The sequence below is a fragment of the Acanthopagrus latus genome, chromosome 2 (assembly GCF_904848185.1).
Source record: "Acanthopagrus latus isolate v.2019 chromosome 2, fAcaLat1.1, whole genome shotgun sequence".
NCBI classification, from domain to species: domain Eukaryota; kingdom Metazoa; phylum Chordata; class Actinopteri; order Spariformes; family Sparidae; genus Acanthopagrus; species Acanthopagrus latus.
Genome location: NC_051040.1, coordinates 3,473,807 through 3,495,943, shown reverse-complemented (window position 1 = coordinate 3,495,943; position 22,137 = coordinate 3,473,807). Strand labels below are relative to the sequence as shown.

The following is a 22,137-nucleotide window of genomic DNA, read 5'->3' as shown; positions in this document are numbered from 1 at the left end:
TTTTTTTTTGTTAGACTGTCTTTGGAAGTTTCCTGAATTTTATGGAAGTGCAATATTAAATTATTAAACTAATGGAGAACTCCTTTAAAAGAGACAGTGAATAATTGCACGAATGATTCAAAATTAACAACAATATTTCAACAATTCCAACATATTCCAGTGGAATAACACTGTGCACTACATAATACATAATGTGTCATTGCTGTCACTGTTCATGTGTTTTGTTTTCCTTGTTTTTACTCTATGAGTTATTAATACATCATCTCCTGTTTTGTCTCTGCTACATAAGACTAAGATTCTTTTCATTCTTAAAATCTTTACCCATCCTCCTCTTCTTCCTTTTCCTGCCTCTTCTTGTTTCCTTTCTTCCCTCCTCCTCCAGGCTTCCTCCAGATAACCCCAGAGGGCTCTCCTCAGGCCCAGCGGAAGGGGGAGGTGGGAGGCGAGGTTGACGTCTCGGGGTCATTCTGCCTTCACACCTCAGGGCTCGACTACGCCACACAGGAATTGTCCGAAGAGCGCCAAGTCTCCTCCACCGAGGAGGGAACTGTCACCATGGTGACCAAGACCACCAAAATCACCCGGCAAATGGTGACTACTGAAACGCGAACAGGTGAATCTTCAACAACCACGGCAACGACTCACAAGCTGACGGACTTCAAGTACTGAGGATGCTGTAATGATATCTTAATTGTCTTTTAATTTTCTTTTTGTTTTTCCTTTGGTGAGGTTGCAGTGTTCTTGTAAGCTCAGCCTGCAACGTGGCGAACCTCGATCGAGTAAAAGTCTTTATTTTATATTTTAATAGGTGAGGTATGAATGTGATGAAACGCGATGACATTTCATCAATCAGCATTATTGTCATTATTACAGCGAACAGAGTAATATATGCTTCCTTTTTTTTCATTTTAAATGTGACTATTTTCTGTTATTTTTTGAGTTTTGTTAGTTTAGTCCTACTTATTTATCATATGGTTTTCAAGGTTTCTCTCTGAATGTAAACATGTCAGATTGCTTAATTATTTATTGTTGTTTGTGTGTTTAAAACGGGCTGGAATTAATTATTTACTCACACCAGCATCATGGATTTGACCATGATTTTAAGATGAGTTCAAAATCATTCTTTTTGAACCACTTCAGCACAGGCCAGAGTAATATTTATGTAAATACAACGATATGATTGCTTTTTTGAAGCAGTATCCCTTCAATACAAAGTGTAATTATTTTCATATTCACCAGAGTCAGGAGGAGAAATTATATTTTTTTGACCTGATAACCTATTTTGTTTGTCTTGACAGAAAAGTGTGAGCTTTTTGAGATTATAGGCGATTCTCATTTTCTGCCATAGTTTTATATTTTAAGCATTTAGCTGGTGCTGTTACCCAGAGATAGTCACAGTGAGTGAGCAGGACACTCTGGGCTATTTTTCTGCTGTGGGGATCAAACCTGTGACCTTCTGCTTACAGGTTGCTCTCAAACACTTAGGTCACCCTGCTGCTAAAGTATTTTATATTCATGTTTTTACTGTATACCGCCAGACACCGCTGTATATTTAGTGTCAAGATCCACTGCAGGACTGATGCTGATTTTTTGAAACGTGAACTGTGTTGAGTTTCAAAACATCAACGTTGATCTGGAAGGAAATTTGGGGATTTAAGGGTGCTGTTGAGTGTTTTTTTTTTTGTTTTGTTTTGTTTTTTTGTTTTTTTTTACCAAAATCAGTGCAAGGTCACACAAAAAACAGCTCTCTCAAATTCTGTTACAATAAGGCTGCTACAATGACAGCCTGGCTAAGAGTGGCGGGCCTTGATCGTGTACAAAAGCCATCATGTAACAAAATATGTCCTTTAAAGGCAGAAGAGATCAACAAGATGAGTAAAAGTCTTTAATAATCTGATATTCATCTGTTTAGCATATTAATATGACATACAGAATAACTTTGGATGTTAAAATGTCAGATTATTAAAACCATTTTAAGTGCCTTTACTCCTTATTCTTAAAAGAATGTATCCTCTATTTAAAGCAACATTATGTAGTAATACACATTTCATGCAGTTTGGTGTCCCCCCACTGTTTCTGAGTGTACAACACAACACACAGTATTTACAACACAACTGTTGTAAATACAAATACTAATCCTAGTTTTGGGATTTTCCAGATGTGATGTCACGTAACGTGTATAACTTAACAATGTTAAGTCTTAAATTCTTGCAGTATGTCTCGGAGTAAACATGAATCCTCAGGCTTTTTTTTATTTTTTGCCATCTAGAAGTCGATGTTTGCACAACGGAGAATATAACTAGAACAATACTACCTGGCTGTTACCTACCTGATAAACTTCTGTTGAAAGTGGCTGACTTGACTTATCAAAAATAAGCATGTTGACAGCAAGAGCATCAAAACAAAGACATGTAACTTAGCAAGCGAGACGTTATCAGCGAGATCTTAAAGCCTGTGCTTGTGTTTACTTTGACTGGTGCTGTTCCAACTTTCCGACACACACTCGGCGTGAAACGTGGTGTCAGTGACGTACAACACAATGAAACTATTCACCCTATCACCATTAATTTAAAGCTGTTATTTCACAGTTAAATTCTTACATAATGTTGCTTTGAAGTATAAATTGCGTTGAATTGAATGGAGAGAAAAAAAAGTTGTGCTGCCTTTTAAATATTTATTTTCAGTGCCAACCATTTGAGAAAAGAAAAAAAAAAACAGCTGCTTTCTGGCGATAAATGAAAACTTACTTTTGAAAAACTATTTTACAATTTTATGAACTTCTCATAGCCATTTAGATAACAGTCTAATGGGATACAATCATATGATGAGCTATTTTTTTCAAGTGGATGAAAAGCATTTAAGAATGAAGTCTTTTTATTTTACTTACTTTACTTTACTTGGCTGGTAGATGGAATGAAATTGTGTGATAAAATGCATGAAGAAATCCTGACAAATCCCACATATTTCATTAACTTTTAACACAACAGCCCATTTTTTCAGGGCTGGGGTGACAGTAGTGACACGTCAAGGTAACACACACTGAGTAGTATCTATGTGTACAGAGATTTTTACCTTTCTGGTTTAATCAAGTCCTCAAACTTCTTTTAGATTACAAGGGTTTCAGTGCCAAGTGTTTTGTCAAAGCTGCATTGCAGAGGATGTTGGTTAATTACGATGTTACATCAATAAAATGATATTCCCACAAAAATGTCTGAATGGGTTTCCTGATGTCTTGACTTTTCAAAAACAGCTGAATTAGCTTTAAAAGTTGTGCACTTATTCATGTTTCACGAGTCATTCATCCATCTTTTATCCACGTACACGCCTCTTAGATCGATAAGCACATATTGTTGATCAGTACATCAGACTGTACTTTAATCCTGTTAATTCATATACATACTGGAACTTATTATGCCATTTAACCACCCACCAATGTGTGTAGTTGTCTCTTCAGTGTCTCTATACGAATGAGAATTCATTTATCTTAAGCCTACTGGACAGTAACACATCTGATTTAATCTGCACGTCAGCCAACCCCTGACTGTAATGAACCATTTACCCTCATATCAAAACACGAAGGGTAACACTCTTACAACAAATTCTATAAAAGATGTACATGGTTTGCTCTGAAACTCTGGTCCACTCTCATGAATCTGTGTCTGTGATTAATGAACCTTATCTTGATAAATTTGTCCTCTGCTCGCCTAAGATAACATGATAATTCAACACGTTAACAAAAGAAAACAGGCTTTGATATCTACAGATAACTAATGCGAACACTTACAACTACCTTATAATTAGGATTTGCCATCTTTTTAATATGATTTTCTAACTCACAATTGACTTGGTAGGTAGAAATGATAAGATAGAAAGTAGAAATGTTAATATAACTTAGCTCATTATCTCATAATTCAACTTTAGATGATAGTTTAGAGGGAAAGTGAAAGTTAGCTTTACTGAGGAAAATACATTTCTGGCCAAACATGACACAAATCATTGTAACTGCTTAACTGTAACCATCTGATATTAATTGTAAAGTTATGCATGTAGCTTGAAACACTGGATGCACAAGTGCACTAACAATTTGTGATGTTGGTGCCCCCTAGTGGTGATGGACACCGATGCACCTCCCTCCAAAATATTGTTATTCCCATGTTCAGTGCAGCTTTAACATCCCACTCACTGGTATAAAACCCAGGTTTTGTCAGTGTTCTGGTTCATGTATGTACATGAGGACCGATGACTCTCACCTGTACAGCGCTGCAGGAACATCCACTGTTACGTCACCGTCCTCACCTGAATGAGAAGCAGCGCTGAAGCCATTAACTGCAGAGGCGCAGACAGCAGCACAGCAGGGAGTATCTTCAGGAACACATTATCCTCACCTTTAAATTAAATCTGAATCAGTCACAGAGAAAAATGAAAAAGTGAAAAAAAAAAAAAAACTGTTTTTCTGCTGTAGATTAGACACACACACACAGACACACACACAAAAGCACATGGATGAGTTTTACTGAAAAAGGACTCTGGAGGAGAAGGTGATAAACTATGAACACCAACGTATGACGTCTTCCCATTGTGTGTGTGTGTGTGTGTGTGTGTGTGTGTGTGTGTGTTCTCAATCTACTTATCTGCTGCTGTGATGATGCTGTGCGACGTAGGCTACAAGGGTGAGTGTGTGTGAGGGAAGATTACTGCTGTATGAGGAGTGAACAGTGCCACAACACACAGCACAGGGAGGCGAGACTGCAGCGTCACCAGATTCACTTTCACTGCTTTCAGATGATTAAATCACACAGTTTCATGTGATGTGACTTAATCCTGCTTTTTTTTATTATTAAATGATGTTGTTCCTTCACTTTCCCCTTAAGAAATTAAAAACCTGGCCAGCCGAGGTCTCCCATCTGCAGTGTGCTGTTTTGTCTTGGTGTCCTTGCTGCTGGTCGCCTGTTTTACATCCTCAATATGTTTCATTAATAATGTCATCAAGGTCTCTTCTTCAATCGGTGTCCAGAACTAATTCTGCTGAAAGTAACAGACGGCTGTTTGAGTCCAAAGTGTTTCTCCCCTGCTCAGAATACTCAGTTTTTGATTACATATTAGTCCAGACTACACAGCCAGCAAGTGATGAGAGATTTATTTTTGATTAAACACTGGCGAGGTGTTTTTTAATCTATCCTCTAGATGTGGCATGAAAAACCCCGCATACACTTCCGCTGTCCTCGTCTCCTCCTGCCTCCCAGTGGCACGGATCGCTCCTCCTACCTGTGAGTGGGCTGCAAGTCAAATTAGCTCTCCGTCATCCTGCTCGCTGAGCGCACCCGAGGCTACTGCGGTAAGATGCGGCGACGCACGACGCCGAGCCGCGGTGGATGAGAGGATGCGCAATGGCCGAGCGAGCGGAGAGAGACACCGAGGACAGATTGAGTCGTGATGCCCGGCTCTGATTCACACGATGGGACAGACCTGGACGCGCGTTTGACGGATCTGTAGCGCTTGTAGCTCCGGTGGTGCAGGCCGAGCGGAGGGATGTGGTGGCGCTGATCCCGGTGAAGGATGCTCAGGAGCCCGAGGAGGGTTGAATAGGCTTCTGCTGTAAACAACCAGGAAGCAGCGAGGCGCTCAGTAGAGGACACCTGGACTGGCAGCGAGTGAGGTGAGAAACCATCAGATCTTTTTCCCTCCTCTCTCCCGTCCAGGACACGGAGGCTGGGGATACTGGTTTTGCTGGTACAGTTTGGTTTGGTGGTTCATCTCCATCACACACAGCCTGCTGATGTGAGCAGGCTGCCTGTACAAAACCTGTTTTCACCGCTCATGTGGCGCTTTATTGAGTCACTTTGGGTAAAATCCTGTTGACATGAGGAGTGGATTTATGGATTTGTGTCCACCTGCCTCTCATCATCTTCTCTTTTCTGTCTCCTTTGGATGGTTGTGTACGGCTGATGCAACAACAAATCTAATTGGCACGACGGTGGACATGGTGTGAATGCTGGATTTTATATTTAAAAAAAAATAAAAAAAATAAGGCCCGTCTGTGTAGGAGTGGTATGAAAAGGAGCCACTTGGATTCAAATGTGTGACCTTTGACAGACTCACACCCCCTCAAACAGGAGAGCTGTAATCCAGCGAGCCGACACAGAATCACTTTTATCTCTGTGTGACATGAAACATTTCTCATCTATGTTTTCTTTTCTTCCGTTTTCTTGATAATCAGACACCAAAATAGTGGCTTGTGAATCTTCCTGGCATTTCACATGAATCATTTTGTGGTACGTCTACTTTGGTGTTGACGAGTCTTTAATTTCCTCGTTGCAGGTTGTTTTGTGACGGCTGAGTCAGTCCTCAGCGCCAACAGGGAGGGCGGCGAAGCTCTGAAGACGTCGCCGCCGAGCAGAAGAAAACAAACTTCTCATTATCGTCTCTGTTGGCGGTTCTGACAAGCGGCACGTCTGACCCGGGCGTCTGATTTGTTCTTCAGGATACTCTCAAAGTTACGGACGATAAAGAGAAACAGAAGCACAACTTCAGCTCGCCGTCAGGAACACAACTGATTCTGCTTCTTGTTTTTATTTTATTTTCTGTTCAAAAACCTCAGATGCCGCCAGAATGAACTGTTAAAACGAGATTAGCAGGAGAGTCAGCTCTCTCTTGCAGGGTCGAGTGAATATTTTCTCATTTGTCGGACAGAATTAGTAAGATTTCATCGATTTCATAATGCCTAGTGTATTTTTTCCTGACTATGATATTTTTACCTGTGAGCTGCTGCGCTCTGAATCGAGAATAGACTCTTGATGGTGTCGGCGTGCCCTCTCACCTGACAGGCTGCGTTTTGATAAAACATAAATGAGGCCAACAACCAGCACCATGCTCCAGCAGAACAACAACAACAACTACCCCTGTCTGAACGTTTCAGGCTCCACCCGGGAGATGCTCCAGAAGTGCTCCAGGGCCTCGCTGCCCTTCCCCAGCCGACTGGAACTGGGTCTGGGTGACCTGCCCCTGATCCGGGGGCTCCGGGCCTGGGCCCTGTGCTCCAAGAACCGCCGGAAGGCCGGTGGTCTTCTTGGAGGAGGACAAGCTCCCATAGCTCCTCCTGCAGGCCGTGGAGGGTTGACTTCCTGCCCGAGGCCTGCGGATGTGTACCTGAGTGGGGAGTGGGGTCGGATGGGGTACGGGCTTCCTTTGGGGCTGGACGCTGGGCAGGCTGGGATTGGAGCTTTAGTGACAGTCGCCACTCTGAAGACCTCAGAGGGCAGCGGGAAGACGCAAACTCAGTGCCTCTTCCTCCGGACTGAGAAAGGGAGTTGTCTGTACTCGACAGCTAAGCCAGGTTCTGGTGCAGCCTCCAGTGTGGTTGGAGGATGGCTGAGAGGGAAGACAGGAGGTGGGGGAGGAGGAAGCAGAGACACCCCGGCAGGGAGGAGGGATCATGGGACAGCTCCTCCAGCACAGACCGGAGCAAACCGGGTTAGAGTGCGATCTGGCCGGAGATGGAGGAAGTCCTGCAACGCAGCAGGCCGGGAGAAAGCAGGCGTGAGCAGAGAGAGGCAGCACAGCAGCAGGGAGGATCCTGCTGGAGAAATCACTCTGGAAGAAAGGCAGGAAGAGCGAGACAAAGGAGGCCTGGACAGTAAACAGCTCCCCAGCCCACAGCAGGACATCAGGAAAGCCAGGCAGGAGAAAGAGGGAGCACTCAGAAGTCCCAGATGCTGCCACAATGCTTCTCCCAAAACCTGCACTCAGTGTGGAAAGAGAGCATTGAGGAGGGGAAGCCAGGATGAACACGACGGAGGTGAAAGTCCAAGAAGAGGAGTTCAAAACAGGCTGAACTGTGAGCTGAGGGGAATGAGGAAGGAGACGCAAAAGAATGAGGAGGAGGAGGTGGAGGAGAAGGGAGGCCATCGCAGTTTAGAGTTGGAGACCTCTAACTCTGTGTTGGCTCCACCAAACTCTGACCCAGAATCAAACCACTTTCATGCAGAGTCCCACAGCGGCCATGATGTCGAAGTGGAGAGCAATGAGCCGAGGACACAGACCTCCCACAGCAAGGACGACTGTTCAGAGAAAGAGGAGGAGGATACAAACTGCAGCCTCTCTGAGCTGGATACATCAAGACATAACAGAGACTTCGGTGACAGAAAACCAAAAGAAAATCTCTTTGAGGAAACTGAAGCGACTGTAAATGGATTTTCTGTTCATGTGGAGGAGCATCAAGAACCCGACAAAGGATCGAGGGTGGATGTCGAAGAGGAGGAAGGGGGCATCAGTCAGCCTCCTGACGAAGTCTCGGTGGTATCCAACTGTTGCGAGGACGTCTCTGCCTCCACCTGCCCGGCCTCCATCAGCACCGCAATCTCTCCCGATCCCTCCACTCCTGCAGAGGGCAGCACCTGCACTGCTGACCTCGAGATCTGTGGTGATTTGAGAGAGCAAGAGAACAGCAACGAGTATCACCTTGAGGGATGTCAACAAGGGGCATCAGGCTGCAAGATCATGGGCAAAGAAGAACCGGATGTTGGTGGATTTAAGCAACAAGAAGCAACCTGCGTGGCTGACGAGGACAACACTGTGAACGAAGACAGAAAACCTCTGATTGTCTTTGAAAATGTGAAAAACGGCTTCCAGCTAGAGGTGAGAGATGCTTCACCTCTTAGACACGGCGGTCCGGCCGTCTTTGAGAAAGATGAGGGAATTGTAACAGGAAACTGTTGCAACCATCGTACGACTGAGCTTAACGGAGCACAGCGAGGAGACTGGCTGCTGTGGGGAAATAGAGAAGAGGAGTCACAGGAGGAGAATACAGAGCAGAGAGTAAATCCTGAGGAAGGGGATGAAGCTTCCTGGAGGAGGGAGAGCACCCATGACGAACTGGACGATGGTGATGGTAGAGGTGATGACGACAAAAAACGGAACACCGTGGAGGAAACAAATGACAAGACCACACAGGAGGATGATGATGAAGAAGTAAACTGTGCACTTGAAGACAGTTGGGGGTTTCAGGAGTCTGCAGATGGACTGGAGGGTGGAGACACCTGTGGACAAACAAGCATCACCCGAGCAAACGGAGAGACCGGCGCTAACGTCACTGATGCCGCCTGTGCTGATCCCTCCACCTCCCTTGTGCTCTCCCTGGCTAATCCTCCCCCCTCTCTGCCCCCCCTGGGATCCATGGCAACCGGCCTGCCCTGTCTGGAGGCAGAGGTTGAGGAGGAGGAGGAGGAGGAGGAGGAGGAGGAGGAGGAGGAGGAAGGGCTCAGAGGGACGGCGGAAGCTGGAGAAGGAGGCCAGGAAGGGAAGAGGAGGCACGGGAGAGAGCTGGAGCAGCAGGGCGAGGAGGAGAGGGGCTCCACCGTGGCCACTGAGGAGGGGAGGAAAGAGGAGGAGGAGGAGGAGGAGGAGGAGGAGGAAGATGAGTTTGGAGTATTCATGCAGGCGGAGGGCGAACCGGCCTGGAGCGAGGGATCCACCATGTCTGCCTCAGTGCCTTGTGGGAGCAGAGAGAGTGTTGGTGAGTCTCATGGCTTTCATTCTTTCTTTCTTTCTTTCTTTCTTTCTTTCTTTCTTTCTTTCTTTCTTTCTTTCTTTCTTTCTTTCTTTCAGTACCTCTTCCCCCCTGTGGGAGCTTTAGTAAGTCTGTCTTTCTGTTTGCAAAATAGGACAGAGGGACTTTTGGTTAAAGTCAACAAAGCACAAGACGTTGAAAGGCTTCAGAAGTAGAGCAGAATCTCTTAGAGACGTCAGAAACATCCAGATTTAGCGACATAAAAATATCAGCACTTTGTGAGTTGGTTCTGGGGAGTTGCAGAGTTTTAGTGCAGTTGTAACCTTTTGTACCGTTTCAGGAATGCATATACCTCCACACACTCTGTTTTAAAGGGCCATACCAGCAGTTTCCCAATGTTTCAGCCCCTGTGCTACAAGTCGCATGCAGGACTGTTGTCTTCACTGTTGATTTATTTTAGTTCTCAGGTCTTTAAACTCAAGAAATTGTTAAAAATGTCTTCCAGGTTTTTTTTCCACAAAGCCCAAAATAACATCATCACACCTCTTTTTCTGTCCTCAACCCAAAGATATTCAGTTTGCTGTCCCAGAGGAGGAAAGAAACTAGAAAATATTCACATCTAAGAAGCTGGAATCAGAGAATTTTACTCACTTGATTATCAAAATAGTTGAGAGCAAGTCAATTAATCGACTCATCATTGCAGCTCTAGTGCCAGAAAGCCTCGGGGTCATCATCAAATCATGAAGGCACAAAAAAACCCAAAAAGCAATAAAAAACAAACCAAATTCCTAAGCTGCTTTACATGCAACTGAGATGGAACACTGACAAACAATGCTGGCGACTTTATATAATGGATCAAGCATCCTGAGGAAGTGTGCGACTGTATAGTGTTACACGTGGGACGAGCTATTTCGGACGCTGCTGGTTCCGGAAGTCCTGCTCACTTTTCCCATTGACAGCATGATGTGACTCACAGTTGCTGGATCCACATGAAACTCTCCCGATTAAATACATCAACTGCGAAAAAACACTTTTCTTTAGGAAAAAGTTGAAGGTGCAAACTTTTGGGTTAACGCCGTCTATAAGCGTACAGAAACACGCTGGACGCTGGGAATCGAGAGCAAAAACACTAAACAGAAGTGGACTCACTCAGAATACACTTTATAACACACACGATGCAGACACACATGTACCTTCGGGTCTCTGTTCCTTTGCGTTTTCCTCTAACAGTCAGTGTTAATCAGTCTTTGTGTTCCCTCATTATGCTCCTTTTAGCTAATCACCAAAGTCCAGTTCTCACCGCGGGGCCAAACGGGGCTAAGCCGGGTTTTACTCATGATTCATTTCTCCTCCGGTGATTCCAGCTGAACACATTTCTGCAATCACTTGAACATATTGGAGTATTAATTAGCAGAAAGGGAGGTTTCCATTGAGAGAAGGTGCTTTGCGTGATTTGATTTGTGTTAGAAGACGATTCCAGTGATTTTGACTCACCCAGAATTGCAACAGTGTATTTTTGCACATCATTTTGGTTTAATTTTCTGAGGTTTGGAAAGATTCCCACCACTCTGGATAATCAATAGATAACACGGAATGTTTCTTCATTCCTCATTTTTCAGTGTACACTTATACACACCTTAAAGAGACAGTTCACCCCTAAGTAAAAGAAAAAAAACTCATTTTCCCTCTGACCTGTGGTGCTGTTTATCCATCTAGATTGTTTTGATGTGAGTTGTCGAGGTTTGGCACTCAGCTTACAGTTTCCAAAGCGCATGTTTAAAAAAACTCATCGGAAATGTCTCTTTCCAGAAATCATGACTCGTTACTCGAGAAGATCCTTGTTGTGATCATGTAGGAACTATTGTCTTTCTAGTGAACTACTTCCTCCAACCGTTTCATTGTGCAACAGGAAATGTGCGTCTACTCAGTGATCAGGATGTAAACATTAATGGAGTCCTCCTCGGCTGAGCTGTGGTGTTAAAATATAGTTCCTAGTCTGCAAAAACATTGAGCCATGACGTGATATATATGCGATCTGCAGTAAAGTGCCTGAAACATGTTAAACTACAGGTATGATTCATGAAAGGTGCTGGACGCGCTCCAGTCAGGAGCTTTCTCCGGTTGACTGATAACACTTTTAATCTTGCGATAAACATGGAGAGTTGTTTCTCGCCCTGATAAGAACCACTTGGCCCTGCAGTGAAATGAGACTCCAGTCTGCCCTGACCTGAATTCCTAACCGATCTCTCGCTACAAAGTATTAATCATTCAGAGCTGGGTGAAGGGAGGGTGGAGGAGGCAAAACAGGGCCTGGGACTCTAAGCCCCCGTTTAGCCTCAGGTAATGGGGCAAACGGGTGAAATTCACACGAACACACACACGCACAGTGAAGACTGAAGCGTCTGACAGACGCATCATGCAGCGTCTGAGTAATAGAAGGTTCTGTATGAAGGCGTTCAGGCAGCAGGCATCAAAGAGAGACAAATATTCAGCGTCATGTTTCCTCGCAGCGAGACGTCGCAGTGAGATTAAGTCAAACACACAAACACAGAGACTCCCGGTGCAGCGGGTAACCTTTCAGCAACAGCAGGCGACACACAACACAGTGAGACACAAATGTTCACCAAATGTCAGGGGTTTGGGCGGATACGTATCCAGTACGAGGGCTGGGTGGTTAATGTCTGTTTCAGGTGTGTCGGTAAGTTTTCAAAACCAGCTAACTCCTTCAGTGCAGCGTAGGTTCAGCTGGTCGTCCATTGAGGTCATCTGATTGAGGTCAGAGCTGCTGGAAACATGACGGCTACAGCACACACCACAGACACTGTACCATTAACTGTGTGTGTGTGTGTGTGTCTGCAAACAGCACTTGGAAAGCACGCCATCACCGGGGAGTCGACCCACTGGACACCAGGCTGGACGGAGAGCTCGTTCCACCAATCAGACGACAGCTGGACAGCCTTTCCTCAGGTTTTGTCGGATGAACGTCGGGACGTCGCGGGACAGTGGTGGCCGACCAGCGCTGTGGAGGAGAGCCGGGGCCGACTCCTGACCAATCAGAACCTGGTACAGTTGTTCTTCCTCTGCTTCAGTTTCAGTTTCAGCCGTTCCTTGAAAAGAAAACTGATTGGATCTTCATCATTGTGTCAGTGTATTGGAAAGCGAACACCTGGATGCTGTTGCTGTTGTATCATCAACATCTGGTCCAGAGTGAAATCCAAGAGTCATTTGTGTGATTATTCCCCAGTGGATCAAATAGTGGACACGCAAAAAAAAAAAAACGGTGAAGCAGAACCAGAGACGTTAGTAGTTTTCATACATCCTGCAACGCTGCCGCAGTGAATGCCTGTTATCGCACCAGATTTACTTTTTTAAAACCGTTCAGTAGTGTCAAAAACCTGGCTCCACATTCACTCTTCACTCCAACAATCCAGGTTTTCTTTTTCCAGAAACAGTCTTCAGCTCCACAAGACCTAGAAGCAGACACTGTTTATAAAACCAGCGCACTATGATAAGCCGTGGAACAAAAGATAAACTGTGCCGTCAGTCTGCTAATCCACAGCTTTCCATGTATCTTAACTGTGTAAGACTCACTGTGTTTTAGCTCAACTTTTCACATACAAATCAGCATTTTTTTATTTCCTACAGCTCCCTACAGCTTCGTGGTCTCTTGATGCTGCGTTCACTGTGAGAATGTGAATCTCTGTGGAGGATTCCTGTTGAACGTTGGTGCCAAATTTTAGCCCACGTTCTTTTTAAACCTGATAGAAAAAAAAAAAAGACTAAATAATGTATCGTGAAGTTGGGTCCAAAACTGTGTCGGTCAAAGAAGAACTCAGACATCACCATGACTTTTAAAGTGGCTTTTCTGTCTGAATTCTCTCACTTGTTCAGTTTGTGGAAGATAATCTTAATATTTAAAAAATTGGTGGTGAGCTCGTCACACTTTTGGGCTTTAGCTGGCCTTCTGTTCGGCCTTTGAGTCAGGACTATATTTTTTAAAATATGAGTCTGACCAAATTGATTTTCAATTACTGACGGGGGAGAATCAGACAGGAAATCGAAGATCCCGAAGTGCCGGTGGTAACGGCAGATCCGCCGGGCCGCTAATGTTGGAGGCAGATTGAAAGTGAAACATGTTCCGAAGTGAAATATCGCTTCAATAAAACAGGTGCGTCTCGGTCACAGCGGTGGTGCCGTTCAGGTGTTTCTAATACGGTTTCATCCGTGAAGAGAAACGACTTCAAAAGTGAAATGATGACCTACAAATGTAGGATGATTTCAGTCGCAGCAGGTCAGCTCGAACCTTCTCCAAGAATCTCTGAGAATATTTTAATAAAAATATCCACTAAGAGGTATTTGAGCTGGATTTCATGATTTCATCCGGTCCTCACTTAACACCCAGCTGAGGCCTGGATGTGTTGACAGGCTGGCTGAAGGTAAAAGTAAATCAATAACAACAATAAACCAACAGTATACGAGATGTTTATGAATCCTGACCACAATATATCATCCTAGATGTGTCCAAAGTAAACTGGTTATACAGTATTTCAGTCAATAATTGTTTAGTCGGACTTTGGTGCGTCGTTTTGTCCGTGCGTCCACGTGAAGACGCTTCTTTTGATCAGGATGAAACGCCGACACAAAGCGAAACGTCCTCCTGCCGATGAAAATCAATTCTGCTAAAGCATGAATTGTCCTGAGCTCGTGTGGCTGATGGTGCAAATATATTGACTGTCACTCGCAGTAAGACTTTAGATGTGTGCAGGCCTGACGGGAGCTGGGCTGATTTTAATATCACATATCACATAGAATATTATTGCTCTGGGATTTTAATCTATAAGGAGCTCAAATGTCTGTGTGAAACTGCAGTGGAGCTTCTAGAGTTTCATCAGATGCAGCAGATGAAACTCGTGTTATTACTTGATCAGAAAATGTTGATCAGTGTTTCTAAAAGCCCAAGACGACGTCCTCAAACATTTTGTTTATCCACAACCCAAAAATATTCAGTTGACTTCTTAAAGAGGAAAGAAACCAGGAAGTATTTACATTGAAGAAGCTGGAATCAGAGATTTTCATTCTTTAAAACGTAGCTGTGCGACTGATCGATTAATTGCTGAAGCTTAAGTTGATTTAGTGAGTGTTTTTCTGACTTGAAAGATCTCGTACAATTAGGTAAATCCTGACAAGCTCACAAAATGGTCAGAAAACAGCTGATTGTATGTGTAGAGAGCTGCGTGTACCTGTAAATACATGCAGCCCCCTGATGTAGAAACAGTCTGATCAACGTTCAGAGGAGTTTGCAACAGCAGCGGTTTCTGTCGGTTTCTGTCGGTTTCTGTCGGACTCACTTGGCCACTGCAGATAATAAATTAACAGCACCCGAAAAGCTTCATGATAAAACTTGCTAACTAAGTCCACTGAGGACAAAATACAACCTCACATTGATTTTACATCCGTCGGGCTAAAGTGGAGCCCCGAGCAGCTCCGAGCGCTGCGCCTCGGCCTTATAATGGTATGGAAATAAGAATTACAGCTAAATAACGACCATAAAATAATGTTAAAATAACACCGAGACTGTCGTCACTGTCTGTTACAGAAGCAGCTCCTGTGATCAGCCAGCGGCTAAAATGCTCCTGACTTTTATTATGAGAGAGGAGGGAGAATATTTTATTACCCACCTCACACTGTCGTATTGATCCTGCCTGAATGGGGCTCAAGTTCTTTAACCATCCGGGGCTGCAGCTATTGATTATTTTCATTATCAGGAGATGTTAGTCTGTTTATCATCTAGTCTATGAAATCTCCAGAAAAATTGTGACAGGGGCTCATTACGACTTCCCAGAATCAAGACGACGTCTCCTGATTGCACCCACCTCTCTGACCTCCTTGGCGAAGGTGATTGTGAGAGCTGTTGTCCCGTTTTTCTCCCAGTTTCCTGTTACCATGGAAACGCAGCCCATCCTGACATAACCCCGGGGGTTTGGCGACTAAAGTTTTTAGACTTAAAATTAGTGAGTATTTTGTAACTCACATTAGACCAGTCGACGCTCTCAGAGCTCTTTTTTTTTTTTCTCTCTCTCTCTCTCTTTGGAAAAGAAGAAGCCGGCAGTGAGCGGAGAGTCTCCCGGCGGACGCTCACCGCTGTGGAAAGATGCAGATGAAAAAAACGAGCTCTGCCCAGAGCTGCAGTGAAGGAGCGCGTCGGGAGAAAACTGTTTTTCAAATGAGTTGTTTCATATGCTAATGGCGCCATGAAGAGACGTTTTTTCGGGGGGTAAAATCAAGTATTAACTTCAAATGTGGTGAGCTGAAGAGGTTTTGGGATAAATCTATCTGGGGCATGGAGGCATCACAGTTCACTCAGTCATTATCTCCTCCTCCTGGGCACCGACGGAAAGTCGAGTGATGTTTCCACAAAACATTTCTGGAGCTTCACAGTGAAAACCGTGTTGCAGCATTTTCCTAAAACAGCTGAGGGGAGCTGGGGACTGGTTTAAAAAAACAAAAAAACAAAACAACAACAAATCAAGCATAAAATGGCTCCATGCAGCTCATTAATCCAAGAGTCCTGAAGCCTAGAGAGCCCAAATCGATTTGAAAAGACTTTTTAAGCTGAAATCTTCAGTGAAGCTGCTAAACTGACAGTCTGCCCTCATCTGAAGAGGGTGAACGAGCTCGATGGAGGGTGATAGGTGAACATTTTGGATGTCAGGCTTTCCGGAGACTTGGATGATGTCTGATGAGTTGTATGGAATCATTTCATGTTTTTATTCTGTCTCCGTGTGTCTCCTGCAGGCGGCTGTCTTTGCAGAAGCCTTCCCCTCGCTGCCTGCTTCGTCCTCGAGTGACTCCTGTGACCTCGGCGCCGTTCCCACACTGACCCAGCTCCTCAGGGGCGAAGCCGGCCAGGACCAGGGGTGAGCAAACGTTAACATGTCCACATCATTGTGATTTACTGTATATGAATTGATCTGCTGCAGCAGTTACAGGCCTCGCCGACACATTCCTCTGATTTGTGACAGGATATATGAGATCCTGCAGAGTAATCTCACATGACAGGCTTGTAATCGGCTGTAGGAGAATGACACGGAGGATTCTCTTCTGTCTCAAGCTCGTTTTTACTGCAAATCTTAACGTGACTATGACTGAAATCGTAAATACATTCAAGAATACGACTTCTGGTTCTATTCAAGATCACAAAAAAGTGTTCCATCATAAGAATTAACATTTTCTACAACAGGAATACTTAAATTCAAATTGAAACTAAGATGTATTTTGGTCTGAAAATAATTATACAGAGAGAAAATCTGAGATAAAGGAAAAATACGAAATGTTGTTTTACAGACAGAAAAGGTTTCGGCTGATGTTTATTGTCCCGACACTTTTTCTAACAATCCTGATCCTTTATTTCTTGTAAAGGTAATAATACAGTGTGTATGTATAGTTTATTAGTTCACCTACTGTATCCACCTTTGTGAGTTTTCTGTGTCTTGGAGAACATTTCTGCAGGTTTACCAGCAGCAGTGTTTCTGCATAGAACAAACACATGAGTTGATGTTTTATTATAAACTGTATCTTGGATTAAACTGAGCCATGTTTTTTTTTTTTGAGAATGTGACCAGTTGTGGCCACCGAGTGGTGAATGTGGTGAACTGCAAGTCGGAGGAAGCCTTTTTTTTTTCTGAGAGCTGTTCAGTATTGATCGTCACAGGTCTGTGGTGGAACTGATATCAGATCACTACGGCAAATAACAAAAAACAAGACAGTGCGGATTAAATTAACAAATGAGAAAAAAAATAGTGACGACAGAACAGAAAGAACACAGCAGCACTAACGTCGACCAGGAAGGAATGATGCATTATATTTTCATGATGCTTTCAGTAAGTTAACCACGTACTTTATGTGCCTCAATCCACACAGTTGTTTTGTGCCGACCTTTTCCAGTAGAGGTAGCCATCTTTGTGATGTCTGATGTTTTCCCTTTATGAAAATCAACTTCAATTTGTTTGTGTGTTTTGTCATTTGCTGTTTACACTTCAGGGCCACTGTACATGTCAGAGTGTGCGAGCCGCAGCGTGTTTGACGCTGATAATGATTTGACCAGCAGGGGACATCTGTGCACGGCAGCAGCCAGTTTCCATTATTTATTATTCATAAACAAAATGATTAATAAACAGTTCACGGCGGACAGAATTTACACCATCAAGTCATGCATAAATCATCTAAGGACATTCCTCAGAACACGGAGGATGTTTATCTGATTCTTAACCTTCACTGAAGAGTCGCTATAGAAAATAAAGTGAATATATCAAGTGAAGTGTTCATATTTTTCCAGCTCTCCAACTTTAAAACACGTTGACCTCTTTACGCACCCGGCACAAAAGTTTAGATTCAAGAGAGAAAATATTCTTTATGTCTGACACTGAATCTCAATCGTTACTTCGTGTGTGTGTGTGTGTGTTGTTCGTGTTTGACCCGGCAGCCTGTTGGACAGTTTCCACGACTTGAACAAAATGATTTGCCAGAGATACAAGAGAGCCAGCGGCGTGTCTCGTGACCTCCTGCTGAAGACTTTACACCTGGAGCGGCCGCACGCTGTGAGTACAGACTGCGACCGTTCACACTGACAAACATTCACAGTGCAGCCGGTTTTAGAAAAACCAGTCTGTCGGTCTCCATCACTTGATCCACGTCATGTCGAGGTGTTTTCAGAAAAACACTTTCAAAATCGAGTGTTACAGTAAAACGCCCTCTCTCTCCTCACTCTGCTTTCTACACATCATTTCATGTGTGGGAACTTATCGCACAGAGCGCTCAGTGTTCACTTTCACTCTCAGTTTGTGAGTGTTGAACGGCGTTTAACAGCATGTAAACGGAACTGATAGTTGTGTTTGACTGACGGCCCTGAGAGCTGCAGCTTCATTCAAATTAGGTGACGCCGTTACATGCAAAACACTCGTCACACTTCACAGGCGCAGATAAAGTGAACAGAGCCAGTGGGCCGGTCTCACTGCTGAACCGAAGCATTCTGGGAAAATACAGAGCACCTGTATGTAAATGTGTGGTCTGCTCCTGCAGCGAGGCAGAGCAGGAATTACCACACCGAGTGAAAGCTTCCTCTGCTTATCGTTTTATCTGTTTATTTTGTTTTTTCTCGACTTAAATGCTTCATGTCACGTTTTATGTGTTAATTGTAGAATATCGTACCAACAGAGGCCACTAGAGCTCCACAGTTTTCATGAAAATGGTTTTATTTGTGAGATCATATCAACATCTTAATCTTCATGTTCGTGTAATTTAACCGTGGAGAGAATCGCCTTCGTATCAGTGTTGGTCAAAAAAGCCACAGCCACCCCGAGTCGAGTAAAATGTATATATATTGACCATAAGTCAATACAGTCTGTACAGTGAATGACACTCTGTATGAGGAATGCCCCCAAAACAAAATCTCTTCTAGCCAGGAAGGAAAAGTGAAGGAACCTCAGGAGGAGAAACAGAATTATTAGTAGAAGATCAGGAGAAACAAAGAGAGAAGAGAGAGACGCACACCGCTCGAGGCGGACAGACGTAATTAATCTGTGGATTATAATTTGATTAATTGATTAAATTATTTAATCAACTGTCTTAATTATTTAAGAATGGCCTGAACCCTGAGGGGCACAAAACTCTTCCAGATACATGTTTCTGTCCAACAGTAAATACATGAATAAGCTCAGGAAACCACCGGCTCTGTCACATCATCATCACTGTGTTCTTATCATTGCAGGAGAGCAGACCGGCTCCCCGGACAGTCAATCGCCGCCTCTCCCCTGGCCTCCCCTCGGCCAATCAGCACGCTCAGAACGCTGCCGCTAAGCGACGGCTGTCGTATGACTACAACAGAAACGTCATGGAGTAAGTGTGCGGCCTCGGCTGTCGTCGGACTGTGATGCTCCAGGTTTTAGAGACTCTGGATTCACAACATGTCGACTGTCTGCTCGTCAAACACTGACTGACCCTCTGACTCTTTGCACACTCCCTGCTTGTTTAAGCCTGAGCCAGTGAGAAGACGTGACCTGGATGAAAACGGAGCGACTCACTTCAGTTCACTTCACTGCTGTTGATGTAAACTGGTGGAGTGTTTCCATTACACGTATGCCACCGTGTTCCCGCCAACATCCTCCCATCTCCATCCTCCTTCTGGACCCCCTGACCACAGCAGGTTGTCAGGGATTGTTTGGAGCGTGATGACCTGCAGTTACAAGTTATTTATCATCACGTTGTTCCTGTTATTTTATTAGCTGAGAGGATTTACATTGTACCTAAGTAGAAATAATTCTGTGTCACAGCTGCTGTTCTCACTGGGTTGAGACAAACTAAAAAACTGACTTGCAAGGAACTAACTCCGACATATAAAAGCATATATATCACATGATTTCTGACTTCATTCATGATTTTAGAAGGTCAGCATGCTTGTTATCTAACTTATCTTTACTGAAATAGACACTGACAGCCTCTCTGAACATGCAGTCAGCTCGGCTGCTGCAACTAGCAGACCTCAATTTTTGTGGATACACGTTTTACCCACTTTTTGCAAACATACTTATCCAAAATATTCTCTTTGACTCCACAACTTCCAAGATTTGTCCGTTCAGTTAACCAATATGACTGATTCTGACATTTCAAGATGACAGCTGACATTACATTTGCACTTCGGATCCAGTTCGGCCGTACAAAAAGAGATAGTCATTTATATTACCCACTGAATAAGTCACTGTGAACGAGACATTAATGCAGCAATTTTGTGTTACTTAAAGGAACAGCACTCTCAGAAATTAATATTCAGTCGTTATCTCCTCACCCGTCTACATGCTGATGGAAAGTCAGTTTAAGATTCATGATCCACAAATTATCTCTGGAGCTTCGCAGCAACACAGCGTCGCAGCGTTTTCTCCAAAACTAGAAGCTGATGACTTGTTTTAAAAAGTAGAAAACAACCCGAACAAAAACAAAACAAAATGTCTCCTTACAGCTCCGTCAGTCGCTTCTTCATGCCAAAATGTTTTCTGTAGATGCTAAGCTAAAGATGTTAGCGTGCCTCCATCTGACATGGGTGCATGAGTTTGTTTTGTTAGAAGAAAAGAAAAAAAAACAGGCAATGACATCATGATCTTTTTTGGTGGCTTGAACTTGTAACTGCTGGGAATCTTTATTCAAACATGACGTGTCAGCGGTCACTTTTCTTCCCGACAGCAGAAACCTGCGGTGTAAAATGCCGCATGGACGCCGACAAATCTCCACAGATCCCAACGTCAGCCGGATCCTCGCAAAAAGTCAAAGCTCAGCCTTGTTTTTGAATGATAGAAGTCAGAGAAAATCATGTGATCACGCTGGAGGTCAAGTGTTATTTCTACCTGCAGAATGAGTCTTACGTTTTTTTTTTAATTTACATTTTTGCAAAATGATGCATGTGCTTTCATTGTGTATTTGCAACAGAAACAAACACAAAAAAAAAAAAAAAAAGCCAACGACGGACAGGAATGAATCTTTGAATTATTTTGGTTCCTCAGAGAAACAAGTTTGTCTTCCAGTTAGTGCCAACAGGAACACCAATGAAAGTGCCAATGTTTACGGGGTCACAGGAGCAGAGCAGACACATTCAGGAGGAAACGTCGCCTCCTGGTTCTCAGACGCTGATGTGGACTCACAAACAGAAACATCTGGCACACGATGCTCCTCTCTTCTCTGTCTTTCTGTCCGGCTTCCTGTCTGCCTCTCTCCTCCTTCAGTACACTCACAGTTGAGTCCACTTCACGGGCAAAACTTGAATCTAGCTGCCAATCAAAACAATGTTTTTTTTTTGTTGTTTTTTTTTGAGAATATTATTCACATTCTGACCATGTCAACGATCCACTGCACATTTTTAATTTAGACATAATATCACATAATTGCCACCCCGGAAAGTTTTTTTGTTTCGCTGTATATTTCACTCGTCAACTCGAGTTGTCATTTGTGATGATATTCAGAAAGGTGTGTGTGTGTGTGTGTGTGTGTGTGTGTAAGAGAAGAAAAATATTTTCTGATCTGTTCAAATGAAGGAGAACGAGTTGTCGCCTTGTTAACTGATGTAATAAATCGATACTGTGTGATGGCTGACAGCTTCCTCGTGAAAATCTGTGGCCAGGGCAGCACAATTTGTCCAAATGTGTCGATTTAAATCATCATGAAGGGACGAACCACTTTGATTTTTTTTTTAGGGACGAACAGATTATAAGTAATCAGAGAGAGCGACGACCAACATTTGGAACAGAAACTTTGAATAAGCAGCGATGGTTTGTTGCCAAGTTCAATCCAATCTGTACTTTGAGTTACTTGATTATTTCCATTTTCTGTTGCTTCCACTTCACCGCCTTGTGGAGGCACATTATACTGTTTATTCCACATTCATTTGATAACATTAGTTGTTTGTTTTTTAGGTAATAAATCAAGCCTGGGCAGGATTATAGGGTCAGACTCATGACTAGGTTTGATCGGGTACTCGGCTGAAAGGAGCACTCGGTACAGATAATGTTCTTTTCATCAGATTCATCTGTAAAATGTGTTTATATCTGTGCTCACGGTGAAAGAAAATCTACATGGGATAACTGACTGAA

At 43.6% G+C, this 22,137-nt stretch overlaps 2 protein-coding genes across 4 annotated transcripts in view; both read left to right on the top strand.

Moving 5' to 3' along the window:
* The window catches only part of prx (periaxin), a 41,119-nt gene extending 37,911 nt beyond the window's left edge, over window positions 1–3,208 (top strand). For 2 of the 3 annotated variants that reach the window (XM_037080921.1, XM_037080938.1), the window contains exon 9: window positions 383–3,208. In XM_037080921.1, the coding sequence (XP_036936816.1) occupies window positions 383–669 (287 nt within the window). In that variant the 3' untranslated portion in view covers window positions 670–3,208. Of the gene's footprint in view, window positions 1–289 lie in introns of all 3 variants that reach the window. The other variant, XM_037080929.1, reaches the window with a different exon arrangement.
* Window positions 3,209–5,269: 2,061 nt separating this feature from the next.
* si:ch211-14c7.2 lies at window positions 5,270–19,919 on the top strand. The gene is made up of 7 exons (XM_037085413.1): window positions 5,270–5,656; window positions 6,319–9,511; window positions 12,369–12,568; window positions 16,301–16,422; window positions 17,988–18,102; window positions 19,272–19,399; window positions 19,537–19,919. Exons 2-7 carry the CDS (start codon window positions 6,847–6,849, stop codon window positions 19,547–19,549), a joined length of 3,243 nt encoding a protein of 1,080 aa, XP_036941308.1. The 5' UTR covers window positions 5,270–5,656; window positions 6,319–6,846; the 3' UTR covers window positions 19,550–19,919.
* The last annotated feature ends 2,218 nt before the right edge of the window (window positions 19,920–22,137 follow it).